Genomic DNA, 19,080 nt, shown 5'->3' with positions numbered 1-19,080 from the left:
GCCACGCCACGCCACACCACTCGTCTTCCACATGTTCCCTCGGCTCTTCTCACAGAGAGATAAATTATTCATCTGTGACTGGTTTATAGTTAACTGTATTTTCTAAATTTCGGGCAATGCAATTATTACACATTATCTAACATAAACTAATCTATTACAAACCTTGAATATACTCTGGGTATTTTATGGCAGTACAAAATAGTGTGACAGAGCCAGGTGGCATAAAATACAGTATTTTGTCCATCCATGGAAAAGCCAATGGATATGTGCAGGGACTAACTGTAGCACATTTGCTATTTAACTTTTTTTCTTAGTGAGCATGTTATCTAAATATACTGTAAGAGATCATACTGATGTACTTTTACTATTAATCATGGTTTTAAAGCAGTAAGTGTTTGAGTCATCAAGGAAATGAAATAATATTCATGCTATTACTTCACTTTAAAGAGTTTTTTCATGTATCATTGATCCACCAACTAATAAGAATATATTTGTAAAGGAAGGCAAAGCTAAAGCAAATGGTTAAATTCTTATCACTGTTTTACAGTAAAGATAAAAAGCTTTGGACAGTAACCAATTAAATACCAGATAAATATTTTAATAGATGAATTGGTCTATATGATTTGTAAATTTACTTGTTTATAGTAATTGAAATTACTATTGGCCTACTTGATTAGTTACTAAAAGTTAACTATTGGTTCGACAAACATCATTATTTAATTAAGAATATAAATATTTTACAAATATAACTTTATTTTTCTCTATGTTTGAGATTACTTCAGAAAATTATTAGTATGTCTACTTTAATAAGTCCTTTATCCATTTGAAGAGACAGTTTCAGCATGAATCCAGTGGGAGACTAGCAAAAACATTGCACTGTAGATAATTCAGTCTTACTAACCACAAGATGTAGCTCCCTTGATAATTATAATTTCTTGTCTTCTGTTTTGTCTGAATAGTTTTTCTGAATATAAACTGCTTAGTGTTGTTAGGATTCTATCAAACTACATTCATTTGGCAATTAATATGTAATAAATGAAATGTTCTTCCCATTGTTTATCTCCAAAAACAGTAATAAAGACATTCTGGGGGTTTCTTATTTCCCCTTTGGTTCCATTTATCCATTTTACTATTGTGTATAATGAAACGGTATAACAGTGTAACTCTCTGTGGGAGAGGTACAAACAACATTCATCATTTCTAGTTGGATCTTTTCTAAAATAGTAGTTTCCAAGAGTGATGACAGTTTCTATGAAAGTTCTTTGTTTCTGAAATGCTACAGTAGGTATTCACTGCTTGATATTCAGGAAATAAAGCTACTTTATTCATTTGACTAGTTATACACAATATTTCAAAGAGTTTTGTTTCATGCCAGAAATGATAATTTATGGTGGGTTATATTCACTCTAATTAATCTCAGTTAAGGTCCTTTCTATTTCTCTTCCTTTGTGCAATAGAAAATGACACTTAACTGAAAGGGTATACTTTCAGAAATTAAGATCAATTAATGCATTCAACTGTGGTTGATAGAAGTCACTATTTTGATGAAATTATAACAGAAGAATGTCCAAAAACCCTATTTTAAACTATGAAACTCCATCATCTTGTTTTAAGGATTCATTGACATATAAAATGACACAAAAAAATCGGCCTCTGAAGAACAGAATAAATTAAGTTTGAATAACTTCCAAAATAATGTTTTCTGTATTTTAAAGACCAAATTTGCAATGTGTGTTAAACCAAATTATTCAGTTATTTGTCCTAGTTAACATTCTCCTTAGGGTAAATTATGTTTATTAGTAAGTTTATGTTCATTATCCTCTTCAAACTTGATTTAGTCAAGATCAAAAATAATTAATGATACATTGATAGATGAAAGAAAGAAAGAAATTTAATTTAATTTAATTTAATTTCCAATTTATATACCGCCCTTCTCCGGGGCGGTATACAGCCAAGATAAAAAACATAGAATACAAATATTAAAACATTTAAAAATATATATAAATTTTGGCCCGAAAGTTAAGAATCACAGACTAATTAAAAGAATTTAAAAATTTCTTCTTAAGCCAACCCGGCTTGCTGAAAAAGATGGGTTTTCAGGGAACGACGGAAGGCATTGAGGTCATGGATTCTTCTTATCTCCGGAGGCAACTGATTCCAGAGGGTGGGAGCCCCCACAGAGAAGGCCCTCCCCCTGGGGGCCACCAGCCTACATTGATTGGCTGATGGCACCCTGAGGAGGCCCTCTCTGTGGGAGCGCACAGGTCGATGGGAGGTCGTCGGTAGCAGCAGGCGGTCTCGAAGATAGCTAGGCCCTATGCCATGGAGCGCTTTAAAGGTGATAACCAACACCTTGAAGCGCACCCAGAAGACCACCGGGAGCCAGTGCAGCTCGCGCAGGAGCGGTGTTACATGGGAGCGCCATGTTGCTCCCATCACTACCCGCGCTGCTGCATTCTGGACCAGCTGGAGCCTCCGGGTGCTCTTCAAGGGGAGCCCCATGTAGAGAGCGTTACAGTAGTCAAGGCGAGAGGTGACGAGGGCGTGAGTGACTGTGCACAAGGAATCCCGATCAAGAAAGGGCCGCAACTGGCGAATCAGGCGAACCTGATAAAAGGTCCCCCTGGTAACAGCCGTCAGATGTTCTTCCAAAGACAGCTGCCTATCCAGGAGGACTCCCAGATTGTGAGCCCTTTCAGTGGGGGCCAAAGACTCGCCCCCAATAGTCAGTGATGGAGTCAACTGACTATATCGGGATGCCGGGAGCCACAGCCACTCAGTCTTGGAAGGGTTGAGCTTGAGCCTGTTTCTCCCCATCCAGATCCGCACAGCCTCCAGGCACTGGGACATCACTTCAAGGGCATCGTTGGGGTGACCTGGGGTGGAGATGTACAGCTGGGTGTCATCAGCGTACTGGTGGTATCTCACCCCAAAGCCACGGATGATCTCGCCCAGCGGCTTCACATAAATGTTGAACAGAAGGGGCGAGAGGACCGATCCCTGCGGCACTCCACAAATGAGAGGCCTCGAGGTCGACCTCTGCCCCCCTGCCAACACAAACTGCGACCGGTCGGAGAGAAAGGAGGAGAACCACCGCAACACAATACCTCCCACCCCCAACTCTTCCAGCTGGTGCAGCATGATACCATGGTCGATGGTATCAAAAGCCGCTGAGAGATCTAATAGGACCAGAACAGAGGAATAACCCCTGTCCCGAGCCCTCCAGAGATCATCCACCAACGCGACCAATGCCGTTTCCGTGCTGTGCCCAGACCTGAAACCCGACTGGAACGGATCTAGATAGGATGTTTCCTCCAGGAATTGCGGAAACTGTTGCGCGACCACACTCTCAACAACCTTCGCAATGAAGTGAAGGTTGGAGACAGGACGATAGTTAGCCAATATTGCTGGATCCAGGGACGGCTTCTTGAAGAGAGGCCTCACCACCGCCTCTTTCAGGGCAGCGGGGAAGTGACCCTCACTCAACGAAGCATTAATGACGCCCTGGAGCCAGCCTCGTGTAACCTCCCGGGAAGCCAGTACCAACCAGGAGGGACACGGGTCCAGTAAACATGTGGCCGCACTAAGTCTCCCCAAAATCCTCTCCACATCATCGGGAGTCACAGCATCAAACTCCTCCCAGATAACATTCTCAAGACTGTTCCTCGTCACCCTGCCCTGATCTACCCAGTCAGAGTCCAAATCCCCCCGGATCTGAGCGATTTTGTCATACAGGTATTGTCCGAAATCCTCCGCCCTGCCTTCTAAGGGATGTGCAGGGTGTGCACATGCACAGAAGTTTCTGCGCATGCGCAGAGTGTCAGTGATGACCTCCCGCTACTTACTACCAGTTCGCAAGATCCAGACCGAACTGGTAGCAACCCACCACTGTGTGTGAGGGCTCTAACAATGCTTTGAACTCTAGGCACATAGCGCTTATAAACAGTATCCTGAATAACAGGAAGCAAGCTTCCTAAAATCTTCTCAGCTGTCCTTATCACTCTCTGTATGGACTTTCTATCTGAGGTACTGCTACTACCAAACCAAGTATTGCTGCTATTTGTTAAAACGCTCTCAATCGTGCATCTGTAAAAAGTGGCCAGGACAGAAGGCAAAAGATGTGCTCTCCTCATCTGACATAGGAAATGTAGATGCTGGTTTGCACGCTTCACTAAGGATGATGTGTGGAGAGATCAGATCATTAGTTATCTGCACCCCCAGATACATAATACTGTTGACCACTTCTATAGCTGCATCCTTGATATTGAGTGGTGTATGACTATGAATTTAGTTGCAAAGTGATAATATCTGAATAAGACACCATAAAAAAGCTACGCTATTGAAGAGTGGTTATTCTGAGCCCCTGATTTTACTGAAAGTAAAAAATAGATTTACACTTACAGTATGGTTTTTAAGGGGAGTCTTAATGTTTATAAATCAGTATAAAGAAGAGAAAGTTAGAAAGTAAATCCTTATCTACTTTGTCCAGGCAGCTCATTTTCTTTCTTCCATTCCTTTTTTTCCGCCTTTAACATAGTATTTGTTGCTGTCTTATTCAAATATGTATCTGCACTTAAATCCACTTCTCTGTTTTTTTATTTATACAGGTTTAATCTTTTTTTAATTTTAAATAAGTGTTAAGATTTTTTGTGCTTTTTCATTCAGTTCAGATTGATAATATTTGTATTGCACTTAGAATGGCAGAAGACCCCCAATGCAGAGTTTATGTATTTAAATATCATTCATTCCTATTGAAATAGTATCATCATTGAAGCATGTATGAATGATGTTAGGGGACCTACATAGCCAGCAGGAAGAATCTGACTGTGGCAATGCTCTAGTCAGATGTGGATACCTAATCCATGCCTTTAGGAATCATCTTATTTCCTTATATATATATACTGGAGAATAAAAACTCTCTTTTATTTTAAAACACAGTATTCACTATTAATATTATGAAACAGCCAGTTTCATGTAGTGGTTCAAGTGCTGGCCTAGAAACCAGGAGACTGTAGGTTCTAGTCATGGGAGCTGGCTCTTTGGACCAGTCACTTTCTCTCATCTCAACCCACCTTTTATGGTTGTTGTTGTTGTGGGAGAAATAGGAGGAAGGAATATTAAGTATGTTTGCCACTTTGACTTCCTTATAAAGTAATAAAAATTAGATAAAAATCTAATTAATTCAAATCTTTCTCCTTCAGGAAATGAATAGCATGTTATTGTTCAAATGGATAAGGATACAAAGAAACAAGAAAAAGAATTTAAAAATTAAAATATATAACTTGATTGTAACAAGCAGAAGTAAGTTTATATATGAATGTGTATTTGCTTAGTTGCATATTACAATGCTATACTTGAATGGGAGCAGCAGAACAAAAACATTAATTGTATTTAACGCCAAATTTCCATTTCTCTCTAAAAATTCACAGTTACATTCTTCAGCATCTACTGTGTTTTTATAATTGGTCTAGTTGGGTCTAGGACTTTTAGTCTCCGACAGCTCTTTCTACTAGTACCAGGTACTAACTTCGACCCTTTCTGCTGAACCAGTTTTTATCAAGTGAATAACAGTTCTTATAGTTCACCTTCATCTTCAAGAAAATCACAAATCTTACATAGACTACTAGTGGCTTGATCCAGTTCCACTTTCTGAATGTCTGAAACCACATTCATTTTAAACTTTAATTCTTCCAGGTCCTCAAAGAACCTCGAAATAATCAACTACTTCAGGTACACAATGAACTACCCAACAGCATTAATATACAGTAATTACTTGATATATGGACTTTCCAGTATTGTTTCTCTCAACTTATTGCTTCATCCAAAGACTCAACTACTGTAGGTAGGTCAGGATCCTCTTCATTGGTAGGTCATCCCCATAAGCTCTATTATTGTGAGCTACCCATAGTTCTGTTTAAGATGGGAGATTATACAAATCTTTTAAATTAACTAAATGTTTGGCCAAAAATGTGAGCCTCAGTCAGGTTTTAAGAAGCAAAATTATAGAGAATTTTGCCCCTTAATACCACCAAGCACCCATAATAGAAAAGGGGGCTGAAAGGTTCACCCTTTTCTTTTCAAGGAGGGGATGGGATACATGTGCAGAACTTCCAATCTTTTTATAAAGATGCCTTCTAATTTCCACAATTGCCTTTCTCTGAACCCCTACTGTAGCTCCCTCTGTTCAAGATCTCTGGAAACTACCGGGGGGAGGGGGGAATAATAAAGGAATTTTCTATCATAAAATACCACTGGCAAACACTAAATAGAGAGTGCTAATGGATTATCGAGTTAATATTGCTTTTAAAAATTATTTTAAATTCACATGGTGGATGTAAATGTTGATGGATAGGTGGCAAAATTCATTTTAAGACGCAATAACAATCCAAAACTTGCAAGGAAAATATTTAACCATTTGGTTCACATACATGTGTCCTCTTTTTAAAGTAATGTTGAGATCTTAAACTGACCATCTGTCTTCCAAGTCAGATTCCTACCACCCTAAGAAATCTGTGATGAGGAACAAAAACCATCTTAGAGTTTGGTCACTGCTGTTGCTTCACAAGTGTATATCATCAGTTTCAGAAGAAAAAAACCTCATTGCCATCAACTCATTTTTTCTTAGAAATTTACAAAACTTCCAGCTGACAATCACTGTGATTATTATCTTGGTTTTTCCAACATTATTTCCATTGTTTGCTGGTATTCCCTCAATCATTGGGGTGAATATTAAACTTTCTACAGGCATGAAGACAAATAGATTTTTGAAAGTCTGATTCAAAAAAAGACTTGTCATGATTATTTCTTGTATTACCTTTGATGCACCCCAGTCAAAGAATCAAGAATGTATATTTGTAATAGATGATGTTGGTGATAGGCAGTTCCATAAATACCCAGGCCTAAGGAGGATGCTTCAATTCATCATTCTTATTTTATTCTTTCATCTTTGTATTAAACAATTTTAGGGTTTTTTTAAAATTACAATTTAATGTTTATCTTTAGCCAGTCCTCAATCTCTTTATGGATCACTTTCTCCTACTGTTATAGTTATCAACATGCCCATACAGTCCCTGATGATGACACATTGTTTCTTAATGACTTTTGACTTTTAGATTGGATTCATAAAACACAAATTTTCTAGAAACTAATGAACCATAAACTAAGCAAATATGTACGTAGTGCATTCATAATTACACTTACATCTTAAATAGTTGCTGAACTGTGCAAGTGTGTTGTGTAAACACATCCTTAAAAGTATTTTTTGTTACAGTCAGTTGTATTTTTTGCCTCTAGATCTGATTTTCTTATACTTCATTAAAAAAAAAGTTGTTAATAAAACCAAGTATAGCCGCCTTCTATAAAGTTGCTTCAAATTTCTATTTTAGGCAGTTTATACTTGAAGCAAACATTGTAACAGCTCAGCAAAGCATTACTTTGCAGAAATAAAAATGTTTAAATAAAATAAAAATATGAAAGGTTGACAATCCACCCTTTTAATACTTTTATATGTGAAATGATTTTAAGATAAAAATTATAAGTATTTTTGGAGGAAATAATTCTGGAATAAGCCTACATTTAATCGTTTCAGTAATTTCGAATGTAAATGGAGAAAATCTTAGTTATGTGAGAAGTTGATGATACCCACCAACTATCAGCATTTTAGTAGGATACCTATCCCAAGTGATCCTGCTCAGCTTGCTGGTTGAATAATAATGCTACAGCATTTCTGTACAAAAAATATTGAAGATTGCTCTATATACATTTCAAATATTATATCTTGGAAAGTTTTCTATTAATTTGATTTCTTCCTTAACCATACATTAATACTCAAGGAGAAATCAGTATTAACATATGTTTGTTTGTTTGTTTATCAAATTTATAGGAGTGCCCATTCAGCATGTTGTACAGCTAAAGAAATATAAAATATTTCTTTGTGTCACACAATCACATTAAACATTTTTTTTAAAAAAAAAAAGCATACAGAATTTGATCAGCAATGGAGTCACCTCAAGAATTCACCAGTCCCCTGAGTCCCTCACACTAATGGCAAAGCAAGGTTTTGAGAGACTTCTGGAAAATAAGGAAGGAAGACATGCTCATTGTCTTCCTCTATGTCCTGCGATCTATTGAACAAATGTAATAATCTTAGAATCATTATCTTTTGAAAAATAGGAAAATTAGACTGAGATGAGCTAGAATTCATATTACTTAATGCATACACCTGTTAGGGAAAAAAACCTGTCAGTTTTAACATAAGAAAAACAAATGGATCAGAATCATGTTCTCTTTTGCTTCTTATTTTGCCTTCACCATGAATACTGGGCTATATATAGCAAGAGAAATAGGTTCTCTGAGTTCTGTTTGCTATTCACTTTGCTTGGTTTTCATACAGCAAAGATCCATCCTCAGACTTTTAAATGGGTAAAGACAGTTTCATGGTCTCACCCTTCCAAAAACTGGTTTGAATAATAATAATAATGGCTAAAAAAAAAAAGAAAATTATATTATGTGACTTATTCTAAACCACATAATAAAGTAGAACATTGTTTCCCAAATCTGGCAGCTTTTAGAATTCTCCCTCTTTGAAAATTGTCAAAGTTGGGAAACATTGACACAGAACAATAGTTATTGTACAACTATAACTTGCAATCTTATCCTGATTTATAATTTCTTATCAAGATATACCAACTTACCATCTTTGATTCTTGTTCTTGTATACATCAGCTTACTCCCTTGTATGATGACCTCAAAAATATAGTTTTACTTAAGAATAATTAACTAGAAAACTGTGCATTCAACTATAGTCTGTTGCACTAAAAACAAAATTAAAGCATTACATGCCATTTTGCCAGTTAGTACGACGATTACAGTAAAACTGCTAAAAATAGATTTTAGAGATACAATATTACTGAACTGGACACAGAACCACTGATTGGTTCAAAATTGGGAAAGGAGTCCGGCAAGCCTGCATACTGTCACCCTGCCTATTTAACTTATATGCAGAGTACATCATGAGAAAGGCAGGGCTAGATGAATCACAAGTTGGAATTAAGATTGCCAGGAGAAATATCAACAACCTCAGATATGCAGATGATACCACTCTAATGGCAGAAAGTGAAGAGGAACTAAGGAGCCTTCTGATGCAGGTGAAGGAGGAGAGTGCAAAAGTTGGCTTGAAACTCAACATTAAGAAAACTAAGATCATTGCTCCCGGCCCTCTCAATTCCTGGCAAATAGATTGGGAAGAAATGAAGGTAGTGACAGATTTTATTTTCCTGGGCTCCAAGATCACTGCATATGGGGACTACAGCCAGGAAATTAAAAGAAGCTTGCTCCTGGGGAGGAAAGTTATGGCAAAGTTAGATAGCATACCAAAAATTAGAGACATCACCTTGTCAACAAAAGTGCGTATAGTAAAGGCTATGGTTTTCCCAGTTGCAATGTATGGTTGTGAAAGTTGGACCATAAGGAAGGTTGAGCATCAAAGAATTGAGGCCTTTGAACTATGGTCCTGGCGAAGACTCCTGTGAGTCCCTTGGACTGCAAGGCGATCAAACCAGTCAGTCCTAGAAGAGATCAATCCTGATTGTTCTTTAGAAGGCCAGATCCTGAAGATGAAACTCAAACACTTTGGCCACTTAATGAGAAAGAAGTACTCACTGGAGAAGAGCCTAATGCTGGAAACGATTGAGGGCAAAAGAAGAAGGTGACAGTAGAGAATGAGGTGGCTGGATAGAGTCACTAAAGCAGTCGGCATGAGCTTAAATGGTCTCCGGGGGATGGTAGAGGACAGGAAGGCCTGGAGGAAAATTGATCATGGGGTCGCAATGGGTTGGATACGACTTCACAACTAACAACAACAACCCTGTTTATTTATATTTCCTAAGCTTTCAGAGAGGAGCTGCTATTATTGTATTTATCTCTTGTATTGTCGGCTTTGCAATAGAATCCAATACCACCTTGTAATGTTTACTTTTGTGTAAAAAGGAAATGTCAAAAAATGATTAATATATTGTCTGAGGATAGCTTTCCGATTATGAGGCGCAAACAATTTTGTGAAATAGAAGATTAATTTTGAATGCTTCAGTGAATAGCATGCTGCTTCGTGGAAAGGTACAAAGGAGACTTATTTCAAGAACTACTGTTTGTCTGATACTTGATCTTTTTCTTCTTCAGTAATGTTTAATTCAGCCTTTTGTTTTTTTTTCCTTCTACAGTAATGTAACGTGATACTCATTTCCAGTTGTTGTTTTTAAGGAGCTGCTCATTTTCTTGTAATGAAATTTGTCATCAGACAAAGCAGCAATAAAAATGAATAGGAAGCCTGCTTTTGAAATTGTATTTATATATGCTACGTCAACAGTAGAAACCATTTAGCTAGTTAAGAGTGAAGTAAAGAGATTTGTAATATTTTAGCATGAATTTATAATTCACCTAGCTTATAAATTAATGGCAGACAGGTGTTTAAGTGTGGGCTTGTTCTACAAGCTAAATTGCCATTTAATCTGAATTTTACTTGGCTGAGGATCTTCCCCTTGTCTCCCAAGCTCTTTTCCACATACTATTACCTCCTGAAAGACTGTCTGATTTTGACCTCTAGGGAATGCCATCTGGAAGATTCCTAAGAGCCGCCATCTCTGGGCTTGCATTCTTTCTGTGAAGAACATTCCCCTAAACACTAGAGTAGCCCCAACTCTTCTGGCTTTCTGTAGGCAAATAAGATCTGTTTCAATGTGCTTTTGGGTCTGAGGAAGAATACTTATATATATATATATTAGAGCTGTTCCTCATTGTCAGGTATTACTGGTGGTATTGTGGATTGCTTTGATCCTTTTACTATTTGTAGCTCCATAAACTGATCATAGTTAAAATTGGAGAGGCATATAAACTTAGTAAATAACATATAAACCCCAAGCTGCAATTTACTATTCTACTACTACTTTTTTTGTGGGAGGTTATCAGTTAACATGCTTGACCACAGCCAAAGGCCATCTTTATTTTTCAAGAATGGATATATGCTTATGGGCATAAGTTCTACTTTTATACACCAGATTCCCTAACCAGCTCCGATACTATTGTCCACAACTGAATTGTGGATTTATGTAGGATTTATTTCTGAAATTTATGTTCCCAAATCTTGGGGTTTTCCTGTTATGGTAGTTTCTTTGTTTAAATTACATGCTTTGAATATGAATTTGGAACACCAAGTCAGAGCTGTGGAGTCGGGAGATAAATGTTCCGACTCCGACTCCGACTCCTCAGTTTTTTGTACTTCCGACTCCGACTCCGACTCCGACTCCCCGACTCCGACTCCTCTGTATTAATATGCGAATGTATTTTATACATTCCTTGAAGGAAAGAAAGGCAACATACATGTCATTACCACAGGACTACTGGCTGGGAAGCCAACAGTCTACTGTATTGAACAGTTTAAGCAAAAGACAAACACAATGAAAACAACAAAGTTTTATTAATTTTTTTTTATTAATTTAATTAATCAAGTTGCTGGATAGTAGCAGCAGGCATAAACATCAGGAACAGGAACTTTACCAGTTCAAAAATACAAACCACATTATTTGGTTGTTTTAGAACAAAAACAAAGCTTATCTATATGAACCAAAAACAAAATCTGTAAAACCTAGAAATGGTTTATATTAATCTTGAAATGTAGTTATAGGCTTAGCAAATGCAAATCAATTCAATGTAGAGTTCTAAGGAAGAGAATTGCCTCTGCCAGATCCTCTTTCATAGAGGCTCTTAAGTCAGACTTTATTATTTTTAGGGCTGAAAATAATCTTTCGACACTGACTTGGGTGGGTGGCATTGCAGTAACTATTCTGGCCACATCACTAACGATCTCTGGATAAACAAGGATGGCTTCTTCAACAGTAAGTTTTGATGAGCGATCATACTTTTCAACTTCTTTTAGTGCTTTATAAAACTCCTGTTGGAATTTTTTTATTTGGACATTTACTGGTTCTGTAACGCTTATGCGACGTCGCTTTCCTTTAGCAACTTCCATTTTGTCTAAGAAGGAATCAAAGTCTAATTCTTCGTTTGAAGAAGATGATTCTGAGTTACCACTATTGCTTAAAAGAACTCCATCCTCCTGTGGAGGTATTTCAGGTCGTAATCCCTTCATGCGAACTGCTACATCATAGAGGGCCTTTTTCCCAGTAGCAATCTGTTTACTGTTCAATAAAAGTCGGCTCATTGGGTCGACATAAATAGCCGCTAACAAGATTTCATTTTCCAGCAAAAGACTCTCTCTTTTCATCATTGAAGATGCAATGCCCTCAGCTATTAACCCTCCATTTTTGTTCAGGCGATATAACAGGCTCTTCCATTCCAAGAGGAATTTACCCGGGGTTAGATCATCACATTGCAACCTCTTGGTGACAGTGAAGGGGTGAGAAAGAAGGTTCTCCAGCTCTTTTGTTTGTGTCCACTGGCTTGCAGTTAATGCAAGATTTTCATTGTCCATTTCTTCTATGAAGTCTTTAAGTTCAAGCAAACGCTTCACCATTAAATAAGTGCTTCCCCAGCGAGTTGTTTGATCCAAAATGGCTCCTTTTCCTGCACGTCTTTTCAAAATTGCATCTGTTTTTGGGGCCCTGGCTGCAACAGTTACTTGCCGTAATTTGCCAATTAATGTAGCTGCATGGCGATCTTTTAATCCATCTCTTATGGCAAGTTGCAGTGTATGAACAGCACATCGCATATGATGAATAGTAGCAAGCTTCAATGCTTCTTCAACAAAGTTGTCTAAAAAAATGTCAGCATTCTCTTCAGTTTCTAAACTTTCTCTAATACTTGCAGAGCTGTCTTCCTCTAAGTCTAATATCTGTTTGATACCTTCTTCATCTGCCTTCATCTTCTCAATTGTGCTCAACATGTTAGAAGCGTTATCTGTCACAACACATAAAATCTGTTCCTTTTTAATTTCAAAATCTTCTAGAACACCCTCCACTAACTTCTGAAGGTAATCACTGGTGTGATGTGCCTGAGTGTCCTTTACTCCGAGGGTCCGTGTTATTGTTTTGTTATTTTCATCCACAAATCTAACATTAATAGCGAAATAATTGACTCTGTGACGTGTGCATGCATCCATTTTAAGGAAGACAAAACGTCCTTTCATAACTTTCTGTAGTTCTTCCTTTTTACATTTGGCCTCCTCAATTATAAGTTTCCTTATACTTTCTCTTTCCAGAGAAACACCAAGTTTTTTTGCCATTTCTCCATTTAGGCCTAAAAAGGCTGTCTGTGAAAAGAAGGATAGTGGTACACTATTCTTTACTACCATTTCAATAATGTGGTGTTTGAATTTTTCTGGTGTCATCCTTATGGTAACTTTGTCAGATATAAAGAATTTTCTTATTTGTGATTGTTCTCCAGTAGATTTCTGAACGTTTTTTGTCACAGAAGTAGATGCAATGTTTTCATTGCTATCTTTCTCATTCACGGCTTCTAACACTTTGGGATGAAAACGCTGTAAGTGTCTTTTCAAATTTGATGCTCTTGTAGGTGCATTTTTATCAGGCCCACTGAAACTGCTAATTTTTGCATCACATTGTTTTTCACCATCATCATCTTTTCTAATACATTGGCACACGTAATGTTTTCCATCACTTGATAATGCAAAGTGCTCATAAACAGTAGACTTTGTTGTGTTTGTTGTTAGCAGTCTTTTTGCCATTGTTTAGGATGCCTCTTTCCCTAAAATATAAAATATGTTATACTAACTGGCATATAATTAGATTTTTAATATCAACATACACAGTCTTGTAAGTTGTACGTACATGGCTTTATACAAACAAATAAGCTATATATCCCAGCACTAAATCTAGACATGATTTGTCCTATACAATATAAACACTTACAGTTGAATCCAAGAAGCTGTTCCACCAAGTTCTTCTAAGCCAGTGGTTCTCAACCTTCCTAATGCCGCGACCCTTTAATACAGTTCCTCATGTTGTGGTGACCCCCAACCAGGGGTGGGTTCTAAATTTTTTTACTACCGGTTCTGTGGGCGTGGCTTATTTTGTGGGCATGGCTTGGAGGTTATGTGACTGGGTGGGTGTGGCTAGCTGGTCATGTGACCGGGTGGCCATGGCTATGTGTATAGAGGGCTGAAAAAAGTCATTTCTGACAGGTCCTCGCACTTTTGACTGGTCCTCACACTTATGACCATCCTCACATTTATGCCCGTGCAGCATTTTTAACAACCATGTCACTCATTTCACAACTGCTTCTCTTCACCATGGTGACAAGATAGGGCAAAAACGTAAAATGTGAGGACAGTCGTAAGTTCGAGGACTGGTCAAAAGGGAGAGGACCAGTCAGAAATAACTTTTTCAGCCCTCTGAGTAGTCCATATACATAAAAGGATACAGCAATAGAGAGGGATGAAGGAAGGGAAGGGAAATTAGAGTAGGAGTGAGGGTAAGAGAGGGAGGAAGAGAGGAGGAGAAGGAGAAAGGAAGAGGAAGTAGGGAGGAGAAGAAGAGGGTGAGGAAGAGAAAGTAAGAAGGAAAGAAAAGAGAGAGGTGGTAGGTTTGAGGAGAAAGATTGCTGTACAATAAAAAAGATGAAAGGGAAGAAAGCCAACCCCAAACAAATATAAAGATATTAAGATAAAGAATGAATTGTTAAACTTTAAAGAATAAAAGAGAACAAATATGAATAAATAACAATAATTAGAAACACACATACAAACATACAATGTATTTTCTTTGAACAGAGTATTCGGCCGGTTCATAAATTTAAACAGTGTTTAGTCATTTCAATTAAATTTACAATTTCTATATTTCCTTTTTGCCATATTTATTCCTCATCTATTTTTGTAAAAAACCAATATTACCCTTCATCCTCATCTCTAATCTTAATCAAATTCAATTTTTCCCTTCTATTCTATATTATACCCCTTCCCATTGTCATCTATTTTTATATCCATCCTCACATTGGTTAATTATGTAATATTACAGTTGTTTAATATGAATTCAACATTTTAATATAAATCAATTAGTTATATAACTACCTTTTTTGTATATTAATCAATATGAACATGAATATTCCAATTATTTCCATGCAATCCAATTTCTTACAAATCAATTAATTATATTTACCAATAATAATAAACCAAATAATTTCCCCCATATATTCCTCCAAACCACAACTTAACCATTTCTGCTTTCAACACAATATACAATTAATAGTATCTCAATTATTACAATTCCCTAGTTAAATAGAGCTTTTTTTCTTTTGTGTTTTAAAATCTCCTTTTTTCCCTAAATTTCCCGTTGTTTGCACCTACCTTTTTTGGTGAGGAAAAAGAAAAGAAATCTGCCTGCCTAATTTTCTAACATGCAAAACCAACAGCCTGCTTTACTTTCTCTTTCGTTTTTCAGTATAGCTAGGGGGGGGGAAATCTGCAGTCTTTCCAAGCAAGCAAAAGAGCACTGAGCAAAACAGGTAGTTGGGCAGAAGCTGCTGCCTTCTCCTTTTTGTGTGCTGATCTGCTGCTGAAGATAGGGCAGTGGGAGGATCCAGGAAGGGGCATTTATTATAAAACATGATTTCCCTAGTAGAATCCCATAGTCATGTTTAAAGTTTAAGCTAACAATCAGAGTTTACAAGTTTTTATAGCCTTAGCTGAATGACAGCAGTTTTTCCAATGGTTTACAGCTTCAGTCTTGAACTATTGACCCTCCATTCCCTTCACTTATGCAAGTGTCTCTAGTCCTGCAAAAAACATATTTACTTAATCCCTTATCAGTGAGAGGCTAGGTTACCCATGGGCGCTGCGTTCCCTGTAACAGCAGAACACAACACTATGGAAAGTATAAGTATTGCCACTCCTAATTGTGCGTTGCGTGCCTTATAGTGAAGCACATGAAAAGCATGCTTCTTCACGGTCACTTAACGTGTTCATTTTGCGGTTACGTGAGGCACTGCATGCATTGGTCTTTATTCTTACAGTAGAGAAGTCATTAATTATAACTTTTTGTGAATTGGGACATTTAAACTTGCTTTTTTTAAAATTCCAATCTAAATTTAGTAGGAGTCGGAGTCGGAGTCGGTGCATTGTTTGCCGACTCCGACTCCGACTCCAGGTACCCAAAATTTCCTCCGACTCCGACTCCTCGACTCCGACTCCGACTCCGACTCCACAGCACTGCACCAAGTGGGACATTAATAGACCCTAGAAATAAAATAATTTTCATTCCAATCTGATCCTATAAGAATCATCTTAAGCGTTTTTTTTTAACTACATTGAATTCTCAAAACTTATAAAATGTCAGATTTTCAAAAAGAAAAGTTCACCTTAATATTAAATAAAATGAACATATATAAGACTACTTAGGATAAGATTTTCAATGGGAAACAACAACTGGTGATAGCAGAATGAAGAAACATGCAGTCAAGCAGCAATCTGCAAGCTTGTTTAAAAGTTCTTGTACTAGTTTATTCATTTTCAGACATAAGGCAAATTGCACATTAGAAACCTTATTTTCCAATTAGTTTAGGAGTATGTGTTATAGCTTGATATCTTTATAATACACTGTTGGCTTAAATAATTATAGATGCAGTACATACTACTCTGAAAGGGTACAGAACAATATATAAGGTCTAAATGTATTTTGCTGGAATAAAAATATCTCTGCTTTCAAAAGCTTTTATTCCCATCATAGTAAAAAAATTGAATTGTACATATTCTTTCTCCTATTTCACAGGTCTGGATGTGTGGAGGTCGCATGGAAGATATACCTTGTTCTCGAGTTGGTCACATTTATAGAAAATACGTCCCTTATAAGGTTCCAACAGGAGTCAGCTTAGCTAGGGTAAGAAGCTTATTTGTACCCTATGACTATCATTAAGTGCTGTGCCTTATGATTCTTGATGAATGTATCTTTTCTTTTATGTACACTGAGAGCATATGCACCAAGACAAATTCCTTGTGTGTCCAATCACACTTGGCCAATATTCTATTCTATTCTATTCTATTCTATTCTATTCTATTCTATTCTATTCTATTCTATTCTATTCTATTCTATTCTATTCTATTCTTGCTGTGCTGTTACATCTTCACAATGGAGCATTTTTTTTAAAAAAATCACCCACTTGAACTGTGGTAAAAACTGTTATTGTTAACACAGGAAACCTGTTCTTGTGCCTTTTATTTTAAAAATTCATGTCCCTGTAAGCAGAAGGTAGGTAGGTTAAGGAAAATGCATTAGTAAGAGGTTTGAAGCTACTGTTAAACGCATGCAAAATTCCTATCATTATTAAGTGTTTAAATCCACAACTAAAATGAAGAACTTACCAGTTTTTAGAATATTTGAAAATATGCTCCAATAAGAAATTTAGTTACTACCTAACTATAAATTCAAGATTTCCTTTTCAGTTTGTAAATATTCATTTTAAAAAATATTTTACTTCCTGTTCAAAATTAACATATCTTAAAATGTGGTTAGAGGCTCCCTCTTGTGGGAAAAGAAGTAATGGGAAAATTCCTTTAATAACTTAAAATATTATACATTCTCTTATTTGACTCCCTATATTACAAGCCTAGCTTTAAAATATTTTATCTGTTGAAGAGTTAAGTATTAAATTTTAATCAATTTTAGTGGATTTACTCATTTTTATAATTTCATTATGAAATAGTGTATCTTGAATTGTACAAAATGAAGTTGCCTTTGAGTCAAGCTGGCAATGTATACATCAGCCAAGTACTGTGGTAAGATCAGCATCTATCTAAAATACATTATTTAACCTTTTAACATAATCACTCTCCTGTATGTGCCAATAGTAAAGAAATATTAAGTTGAGAAGAGTTGCTTATCACTAGTTGTTCTGATTCTGTCCGTTACCATTAGCCATTTTTTTATTTTCCTTTCCTTCCTATTTATCAAGATAATTTTTTATTTTCATTTTCATTTAAAAATATTGGAATCTTGTAGAACTTGAAACGGGTGGCTGAAGTATGGATGGATGAATATGCAGAATACATTTATCAAAGGAGACCCGAATATCGACATCTGTCTGCAGGGGATGTGACTGCTCAGAAAGAACTTCGCAATAAACTCAACTGCAAAAATTTCAAGTGGTTTATGAATGAAGTTGCTTGGGACTTGGGAAAGTTCTACCCACCTGTGGAACCTCCAGCAGCTGCCTGGGGAGAGGTTAGTTTATTCAAGTCACTCAGCCCATTTATCTACACTTTAGCATACAATTGCAGATACTGTAATAACCACAGAATTTCTGGTCCCTCTGATTACATTCCCAAGGCTGGTCAACACGTTTTAATGTATGTGTTTTTAATTTCAGTGTTACAGAATTACCTATAGGAATTGAACAGTACATGTATATCTGTCAACCGGAAGTTGCAATATTAGTTTCTATGATGATTGGAAATTAGAACACCCACAGAATGGTAATACAGGGTTCCTCTTCTCTCTCTCTTTAAATTATACAGGGGGGAGGAACCGAAGAAAGATTTTGAAGGTTTAGTTAGAAGGAGTGAATTGACAGAAGGTAACCTCAATTGTAATGTTAAGGAGAGCTATCAAAACTTATATGTCATCCCCAAGAGCTGTTTTGAAATAAAGCAATCTCAACAGCACAATTTATATACCACTTCGTAGTTATTTACAGCACACACTCTAAGTGGTTTACAGAGTCAGCATATTGCCCCCGATAATCTGGGTCCTCATTTTACCTGAAGGATGGAAGGCTGAGTCAACCTTGAGCCAATCAGGATCGAACTCCTGGCAGAAAGCAGAGTCAGCCTGCAATACTGCATTCTAACCACTGCACCATCATGGCTCAAAAATAAATGATTCTGTGATATTTCTGATTCATGTCAGTTTAATAAATGTAGTCAGTCATTCAGTTCAGTCGTAAATTTATTCTATCCTGTTTCTTGTTATTTTTAAGGTTGTATAAATCCTGAACGTATTGCAGTTTTCTTGGCATACATATTTTTGGATGCATTTTTAAACTAAGAATTGCATCACAAAATTCATCCAGTGAAGCTGCTGCTTATTAAGCTGCTGCCCTCATCTCTGATTTTGTTTCTCA

At 36.8% G+C, this 19,080-nt stretch overlaps 1 protein-coding gene across 2 annotated transcripts in view; it reads left to right on the top strand.

Annotated features, from left to right (window-relative positions):
* The window catches only part of GALNT10 (polypeptide N-acetylgalactosaminyltransferase 10), a 61,478-nt gene that overhangs the window by 39,722 nt on the left and 2,676 nt on the right, over positions 1-19,080 (top strand). For both annotated transcript variants that reach the window (XM_070937194.1, XM_070937193.1), the window contains exons 8-9: positions 16,734-16,841; positions 17,961-18,182. In XM_070937194.1, the coding sequence (XP_070793295.1) occupies positions 16,734-16,841; positions 17,961-18,182 (330 nt within the window). The remainder of the gene's footprint in view (positions 1-16,733; positions 16,842-17,960; positions 18,183-19,080) is intronic.

This window comes from Pituophis catenifer, unplaced genomic scaffold (assembly GCF_029215685.1).
Source record: "Pituophis catenifer annectens isolate HBS135680 unplaced genomic scaffold, rPitCat1.0.hap2 SCAF_2, whole genome shotgun sequence".
Classification (NCBI taxonomy): domain Eukaryota; kingdom Metazoa; phylum Chordata; class Lepidosauria; order Squamata; family Colubridae; genus Pituophis; species Pituophis catenifer.
Note: the sequence above shows the minus strand (reverse complement) of the source record. Positions and strands in the feature narration are given on the sequence as shown.